A 9,035-nucleotide genomic window follows, 5' to 3' on the forward strand; every position below is an offset into this window, starting at 1 on the left:
AAAAAATAAAAAAATTAATATTATTAAAATTTTTTTTTTTTTTTTTTTTTTTTTTTTTTTTTATTTTTTTTTTATGTGTTTTTTAAAAAAAAAAAAAAAAAAAGCTAGATGAACTAGAAAGATTAGTTAAAAATTTACCTAACGAATTTAACGAAAAATTGTCAAAATGTAATAACAATTTGACTTCAACCTTTTCTCAAGAATTTTATGAAGAAAAGAAAAGAGCAATTACTGATATTTTAAATAAGGAAAAAAAGAAAGCCTATGACGATATTGAAAATATGAAAAATTATGTTCTTAAAAATATAAATATAATAAATGAAAAAAATGAAGGCATAAGAAAACAAACCGATATTTTAAATAATGAGAGAAAACAAAATTTAACTTGTATTATTAACTTGGAAAATAAAATTGAAAATATTAAAAGAATTATAATGTAAATGAATTCTTTTTTTTTTTTTAGAAACAAAATTTAGAGAAACTATTATATTTTTTATGTGTAACTTTAATATATATATATATATATATATATATATATAATACAAAGATTAATATATAAATATATATTATATAATCCTATGTATATATATATATATGTTCCATTTTATTATATACAAAAAATATAAAATTCATATCATATTAAAATATATATATATATATATATATATATATATATATATAATAATCTCATATATATTTATATCCTATTTTAAATAAATATACATGTATATATAATATATTTTTTTTGAGATTTTTGTATAATATCACAAATATGTTTGTAAATAAAGAAAGTGTATTTTAGAAAAATAAAATAAAATGAATGATATTATGTGTGAAGAAAATAAAATAAAATGTAAGAATATAGTTTCAATTTATACTATTCGTATGTATTTAAATGGTTTTATAATTGGTTATATTTTTCGAGATGATATTTATAATAAATATTATAAGCATAAGAAAAGCAATATCTTCTTTCATTATATTAAGCAAAATATATTAAATATCAATAAAAATTTACACCTAAAAAATTTAGTTTATATACCTAAGGCTCATTCATTTGAAACATATATAAGTAAAAGATTAAATTGTAATAAGAACCGTCATTTAGTTGGTGGTACTACAAACACTTCTAGATTATATATCTTGAAGAAAAATTTGCAAGTATCAAATTTTGTGGGTTTCAGATTATCCTTTTGGACATGTATCATAATTTAAAAAATCAAGAAATAGATGATGTTATTACACATATATATTAGGTAATTATATGAATATTATAAGACATATTATTTTTGTTTTTCTCTTCAGGTTTTTGTACATATAGCTGTTGGCAATTGAATAATATATTAGAGAACAACATTTTATCCCCTATTATATCAGGTTTTGTGGCATCAATATTTAGGTAAAAGCTAAACAATATGAAATGCCCATACATACATACACATATATATATATATATATATATATATATATACATATATATTATAACTTTTTTTTTTTTTTTTAGTAAGGGTATATTTAGGGAATCCAAAAAAAGTTTTATACCTTGTTGGATGGGCTGTATGTTAAGGTATATTTTTTGTAAATAATAATATAGTACATGATACAATATGTATAAATTTATTATTATTATTATTTTTTTTTATATTTCCTAATATTAATTATATATAATAATCCCTATTTTGTAATGAAGCTTTTTAATTTATATGTTTTTAAAATATTACATGTCTTCTACAGCTATATTATTTTCACATAATATAAAAAAGGGAAGTAAATAAATGTGAAACCCAATTAAAAAATATTATATACAAAGGGAATACAATAAGTTAATATTATATCTTGATATAATCCGCACAATAATTCGTATATATAGGAACATAAACATATAACTTATTAACAACATTATATATATGTATATATATATATTTAATTTTTTATAACTTTTTTTTTTTTTTTTTTTTGTGTTTATTTTTTCTGTTAAAACTTATTAATTTGTTAAAAGAAATTTTATTTTTTTTAAATTATATTAAATTTTACCATTTTTAAAAAATTGAATCACCATTTTATATATGTACGTTATTATTATAATTATTTAAAATATAAATGAAATGGCTCATTACATTTGCATCATTCATTTAAAATTATATATTATAATAAATATTTTTTGTTATAATTAAAAAAAAAAAAAAGAAAGAAAAAAAAAACATACATAATGTTTTTCTTGTATCAATATCTATAAGTGTACATCATTAATTATATTTATTGGTTAAATTAAAAAGTTTTTATTTCCTGCTTTGACATTTTTTATTAAAAAGTAGAAGGTAAGATATATAATACAAAATAAGCATGTGTTTCTTTATTATATTACATGAATGTCAACAGGTATGTATGTATATATAAATAAATAAATACATATATATATATATATATATATATATATATATATATATATATATAATATTTATATTTATATTCACACATATAATATAACGTTGAAAAAACGTTTAAAAAATTTATTATCATTTACTAATAAAAAAAATTATTAAATAAATAAAATAATAATAAATAAATATATATAATTTTAGGTATTATAATATATCATCTAAAAAAGGGAGATATGAATAAATATATATTTATATATGCGTAGATATACATTTGATTCTTTTATATATTTACATTTTTTTTTTTTTTTTTTTTTGTTTTTATAATTTCACATATTTTGTATATATACTTATATATATATATATATATATACAGAAAATATATTACCCTTATTTTTAAAAATATAGTACCATTCATTTTGTAATTTATTTATTATTATTATAATTTATTTTTTGTTGGTGAAGTTTTTAATAGACATATTTCTTTTCATATAATGAAGCACCTGCATTTTCACCACCTGCACCTCCTTTGTATTTACCATAAGTTGCTAAGGAGTTGGCTTCAGCTCTTTGTAATAAAACTTCCCTTGCCTTTGCAACATTTTCTTTCTTTCCTTGCCATGTGTTCAATACTGAAGCTTGTAAAGCTCTACCGTAAGAGAAGGTTAAAGCCCATGGGTGTGGACCCAAAGCATTGATTGAATTTAAATTAACAGAAGCCTCTTCTTCTGATTGTCCTCCAGACAAAAATACAACACCTGGTAAGGCTGGTGGTACAGTTCTCCTTAAGGTTCTGACAGTTAAGAAACCAACATCTTGAGTAGTGGTTTTAGCAGTACATTCATAACCAGCAGTAACCATGTTTGGTTTTAACAATGCACCTTCTAATAATACACCATTTTCTTGTAAAGCTTTAAATACACATGATAAAACTTTTTGAGTTACAACTGCACAAACTTCAATTGAGTGTGGTCCATCAGCTAAAATTTCAGGTTCAACAATTGGAACTAATCTATTTTGTTGACAAATAGATGCATATCTAGCCAATCCCCATGCAGTTTCGTGAATTGATAAATCAGTTGGTTTTCCTTTGGCTGTGTCAATAACTAAAACTGTTCTCCATTTAGCAAACCTTGCACCAGCTTTATAATACTCTTTGCATCTTTCTGCTAATCCATCTAAACCTTGAGTTGATTTTTCTTCATCTGTGCATGGAATGTTAACCAAACCTTTATCAACCTTAATACCTGGAATTATATTTTCATTGTGTAATAAATTAACCATTGGTACACCGGCTTCATTCTTTTGAAATAATGTTTCTTCAAATAAAATTGCTCCTGAAATGAATTTTCCTAATCCTTTAGTTCCAAATAATAAATCTCTGTAGCTAGCTCTGTTTTCTATTGTGTTCTCTAATTTGATGTTGTCGAATCTTTTCTTAATGGTTTGTGTTGATTCATCAGCAGCTAAAATTCCCTTTCCAGCTTGAACAAGCTTTTGGGCGGTGGTTGCTAATTCTTCGGCAACATCAGCTGGTAATTTTTTTGGGGCATTCATATATTCAGTGCAATGAGCCTAGAAAAAATTAAAAAATAAGAAAATATATAATATGCCCATATGTATAAATAAATATACATATATATATATATATATATATATAAATCAATTCAACAGCACATTATTCAATATATGCCTATACTTATTTTTACTATTTTTTTTTTTTTTTTCAATTAATAAAAAATACATATGTAAATTAAAGAATATTTCGTCCTTATTTCTTGAATGTTAATAGGAATATATTTATTATAAAGGAAGCATATACATAAATAATGTGAGCACAATAAAATGAATACATATATAGTATATATATATATATATATATATATATATATATATATATAACTATGCATTGGTATAAATTAATAATATATAAATGTATTTAATATATATATATATATATATATATACTTATTCATTTATACGGTATATATAAACACTGTACTTTTATTTATTTCTTAAATGTTTTATTTTCTTACCATTTTCAAAATAATATTATATCAAATGGTAAAAAGAATATTCAAAAAAAAAATTCGGTGATGGTGTTTTTAGGTATATAAAAAAATAAAAATTTTTTTATTATATATTTTGTTAGTATATATATTTATAAAATATATATTTATTAAAAAAGTTTTTAATAAATCTAAAAAAATATATTTTACTTCGAGAATATTCCCTTTATTTTTCTTTTATTTTAATTATTATTATTTTTTTTTCTCTTATTTTTTTTTCATTAATATACTTGAATATTATTATTTTATTTTTTTTTTTTTTTGGATGATAATGCTAAAAATCTCTTTTTTATATTTATTTAGTTTTTTTTTTTTTTAAATTATATATATAATACTTTTGACGTGAGGACTAGGCTAGTTTTTTTAAAATATTAATAAATTTAATTTTAAAATTTATTGTTATTAAATATTTATAATTTATATATAATAATATAGTATATATAAAAAATGAGAGATTATATGTAAATTATTTTATAACTTTTACGTATATATTATAATATATTATATACATATACTTCTTTTTTATTTTAATGTGTGTATAAAAAAAAAAAATATATATATATATATATATAAATGAATTAAAAAATATATATATGCATTATTTTATTTTTTTTTTTATATATTAGTAATAATAAATATGTAAGAACTAAAATTCGAAAATTGAAAATTAATATAAAAAAAAAAAAATTAATATAATATAATATAATTATATATTATATATATATATATATATATATATATATATATTATATATATATTAACGTTTCTCTTATAATATATATATATATAAATGAAATAGCTATTTTTTTTTTTTTTTTATTTTTATTATTATTATAAATGCAGCAAATAATATTTTATTATATATATAATAATATAATACATCCACTAAAATATATAAAAAAATATAAGGATTATTTTTTTTATATATTATGTTTTATACAATATGATATTTTATTATATTTAATTGTATTTATTAGTGAAACAATTGTAATAATCATATATATATTAATTAAATATATTAATATATTATATGATATATAATAATAATATTACATTGCATATATAAAAAGAGATATAGTTCATATATATCATGAGTATATTTTGTATATATTATATATAAATACATAAATAATATTTTTATTTTCTATAAATCACATGAATATATATATTATATGTATATATATAGGTATTAGCTCTATATTTTTCAGAATGGTAAATAGTGATGAAAATGTAACTTCATTATGAACAATATGTTATCATGTAAAATATAAATTAATTATTTTATATTAAATAATATAATAAAAAATAAAAGAATATATGAGGAATTGGAAATTAATAATTAAATAACATAATATATATATATATATATATAATATATTTATTTATTTTATATATTTACAAAATTTTGAAAATAAAATAAATGCATGTAAATTTAATGTAATGTTCCCAGAAAAAATAAAAATTGAATATAATTACCCATAAATCTAAATATTAAAAATATTAATAAAACATATTGAATAATAAACATATATACATTTATATATATATATATATATAATATATGGATTATAATGTATATATTTTTTGGATTAATAATGAGCCTTATGAGAAAGAAAAATATATATATACATCATACATATGATATATATATATATTTATATACCCAAAAAAATATTGATTTATAAAAAATTTTTTTTATGCGTAAAAACGTTTTTTTATATAAAATGAAAAATCATATATTAAAAAATATATATATATATATATATAATATAGGAAAATATAAAATAATAAGATTATTTTTTTTTTAAATGCCTTTTTATTTATTCATATTAAAAGGATATTGTAGCTAAATTTTTTAATTTTTATGTCTTACAAATCAAAGATGAACTTGTATAATATCTATTCCGATTTATAATATAAATAATAATTGGTTCCTATAAAAAAAAAATAAAATAAATAATAGGCTTGAATATATTTTTGAAACAAGTTCATATAATATCTTATGTGTTGTTATAGATTTATTTCCCAGGTTTATTATATTGTTCTTATAATGTCAATATAATGTTATACATAAAAATAGTTGAAAAAAAATTCGGTACCTTTTTTTTTTTTTTTTTTTTTGTAATAAGGAAATAACTCGATTTTTAAAGAAAAAAATAATAAAAATAATATTAAATTAATAAATAAACATATATATATTATATATATGTATATATATATTTATTTATTTATATATTTATTTATATTTATATCTGACATAATATATTAGTTACACATTTAATTTAATAAAAAGGTGGCTTTAATTTTATTACTAGAATAATTATATTTTTTTGTAAACACGTTTATATATATATATATATATATTTTTGTTAAAATTATAACAATTTATAATACTCTGTGTAAATGTTCATCACAACATATTAAATATAATAATAAAATATTTTTTTATTTTTTAACATACATATATATTTATATATATATTTATTTATTTATAAGAAGCAGAATAAGTAAAATAAATATTAATAATATTCTTCATTATGAGATGTAGAAAATATGTTTTGACATATATTTCTTTCCTTTTTTTTTAAAATGATTAAAAAGATAAATGGCATTTTTTTAACCAGCAAATATTATTATAAAAAGTATGGAAGGGTTAATTATAGCTCTTTACAGTTATTTCAAAAGAATGTAAGTAAATATACAGATATAATAAAAATGTTTACAGTAAATAAAAATGAAAAAAATATGAATTGTTTATATGATAATAAGATCATATATTATATGCCTTTATGTAACTCTTTTATATATCATAAAGAAAAGGATGCTTGTTCACACATTAAGAAAATAAAAAATAGAAATAATGATAACTATAAAAATGATAATAATTATTATGATGATCACAAATGTATTCAAAATTACTGTAATGACAAAAATGTTCGTATGAAAAATGACAAGGTCCTTTTATTTAGTTGGTTAAAAAATGTTAGGAAAAAACAATACTATAATATAATTGGAAAGATTGGAATAAAAAAAAAGAATGCTGGAATGTATTGGAGTTTTTATATAAACAAAAGAAAAAAAATAAGAAAAAAAAGAAGAACTATATGATATATGCATTTGTATGTGTAAAAATTGAAATGTTGCATAATAATAAATATATATTTATGTATATTTTCTTATAGTTTATATAATTAATTAATTTTTTTTTTTTTTTTTTTTTTTTTTTTTTTTATCATTATTTTAACATATGATTATTTATTTTTCATAATTTCATTTTGTTTATTTTTGACAATGCACATATTTTTCAAATTTAATACACACACAAGTATATATTTATCATATTATATAATATTTTTTTTTTTTTTTTTTTTTGGAGTATAAAAAATTTAATAGAATTAAATATAAAATTAATAATTTACATATGTTTGTCTACAGAAACAGGACCAGGTATCCATAGGTTGACCATAAAAAACTTTTCTTTACTCATAGAAATTTCATAAGAAACATTTCTTGTTTGTAATAAAATAAGAGAATCACCTTCAGCTTTTATAACTTGTATAGGTTTATTATTCTCCAAATTGGAAGAAATATTCTCATTTTTATTTTTTATTTTAGTATCGTTTCTTGATTGGTTATTTTGAATAGTATTTATATTTTTATATAGTTTAATTAATACTTGATTATGTTCATATTCTGAAGGAATATAAATGCAAGTAATTTTTTTTCCATTATCTAAATTGTCATAACCACCATCTGAATGATTTTTTAAAAAGGAATGATTAGGTGAGAAATATAAAAATTGAAATAATGTAGATAATTGTAGTGATAAGTTTGCTTTTTTATTTAATTCATATGGTAAATATGATAATTCTTTTAATAATTTATATAATCCCTTTTGTTTTTCTCTATCTAGACTTGTAATATAAGCCCAACAAAATAAATCTGTACGTATATTTTTATATTCCGTATTAAATTCATTAAATTGATTATTATATTCTATAAATATTAATTCATTATATATAAGATTCATATAATGTTTTCCAAGAAAATTTTTTTGTATACCTATATAATTATTCATTAAATTTGCTATAGTGTCACTATTTATTTTATTTAATTCTACGTCTTTTATATGTAAAGGATTTGCTAAAGAAATTATGTTTTTCGTATCCTTACATTGAATTTGTTTAATTTTATTCCTAGTATTTTGTAGAATATATTTATGAAATACTAATCTAAATATATCTCTTCTTATAAAATTATCGGTTTCTAAATTTATATTATATGTACCTTCCAATTTTGCTTTCTTTATAACATTTGTATATATAGAAAATACTCTTTGTGTTATTAAACCAATATTACTTTCGATATTCTCTTTTTCCTTTTCATTATCTATTATTTCTCCTAATATATCATCTTCATCTTTTTTAAATTTATAACTACTAATATTTATTTTATTACATTCTTCTGAACAATTTTCCTTATTATAACATGAGCAATTCTTTAAATTTAGCTTATCTTCTGTTCCTGTCTCTATCCTTATATTTCTTTCCAGTTCTACACATTTTTCATAATTTATTACATCATATAA

At 17.8% G+C, this 9,035-nt stretch overlaps 5 protein-coding genes across 5 annotated transcripts in view; 3 read left to right on the forward strand and 2 right to left on the reverse strand.

The window, feature by feature from the left end:
- Positions 1-440, forward strand: part of PRSY57_1443900 (hypothetical protein) — a gene marked incomplete at both ends in the record, with an annotated part of 953 nt that extends 513 nt beyond the window's left edge. Inside the window, one exon of the mRNA XM_020115335.1 lies at positions 109-440. Coding sequence (XP_019969992.1) covers positions 109-440 — 332 coding nt within the window. The remainder of the gene's footprint in view (positions 1-108) is intronic.
- A 376-nt stretch (positions 441-816) lies between these two features.
- Positions 817-1,753, forward strand: PRSY57_1444000 (hypothetical protein; the record flags this gene model as incomplete). The annotated part of the gene is made up of 4 exons (XM_012910037.2): positions 817-1,201; positions 1,306-1,399; positions 1,505-1,567; positions 1,735-1,753. 4 exons carry the CDS (start codon positions 817-819, stop codon positions 1,751-1,753), a joined length of 561 nt encoding a protein of 186 aa, XP_012765491.2.
- A 1,093-nt stretch (positions 1,754-2,846) lies between these two features.
- PRSY57_1444100 (fructose-bisphosphate aldolase) lies at positions 2,847-4,417 on the reverse strand (the record flags this gene model as incomplete). The annotated part of the gene is made up of 2 exons (XM_012910038.1): positions 2,847-3,953; positions 4,415-4,417. 2 exons carry the CDS (start codon positions 4,415-4,417, stop codon positions 2,847-2,849), a joined length of 1,110 nt encoding a protein of 369 aa, XP_012765492.1.
- Positions 4,418-7,036: 2,619 nt separating this feature from the next.
- On the forward strand, positions 7,037-7,555 carry PRSY57_1444200 (hypothetical protein; the record flags this gene model as incomplete). Its single annotated transcript, XM_012910039.2, has 1 exon — positions 7,037-7,555. One exon carries the CDS (start codon positions 7,037-7,039, stop codon positions 7,553-7,555), a length of 519 nt encoding a protein of 172 aa, XP_012765493.2.
- A 307-nt stretch (positions 7,556-7,862) lies between these two features.
- PRSY57_1444300 (hypothetical protein) lies at positions 7,863-9,035 on the reverse strand (the record flags this gene model as incomplete). The annotated part of the gene is made up of 1 exon (XM_012910040.2): positions 7,863-9,035. A coding segment is annotated over one exon (1,173 nt), but the record flags the coding sequence as incomplete, so codon positions are not given.

The sequence above is a fragment of the Plasmodium reichenowi genome, chromosome 14, assembly GCF_001601855.1.
Source record: "Plasmodium reichenowi strain SY57 chromosome 14, whole genome shotgun sequence".
Lineage (NCBI taxonomy): Eukaryota > Apicomplexa > Aconoidasida > Haemosporida > Plasmodiidae > Plasmodium > Plasmodium reichenowi.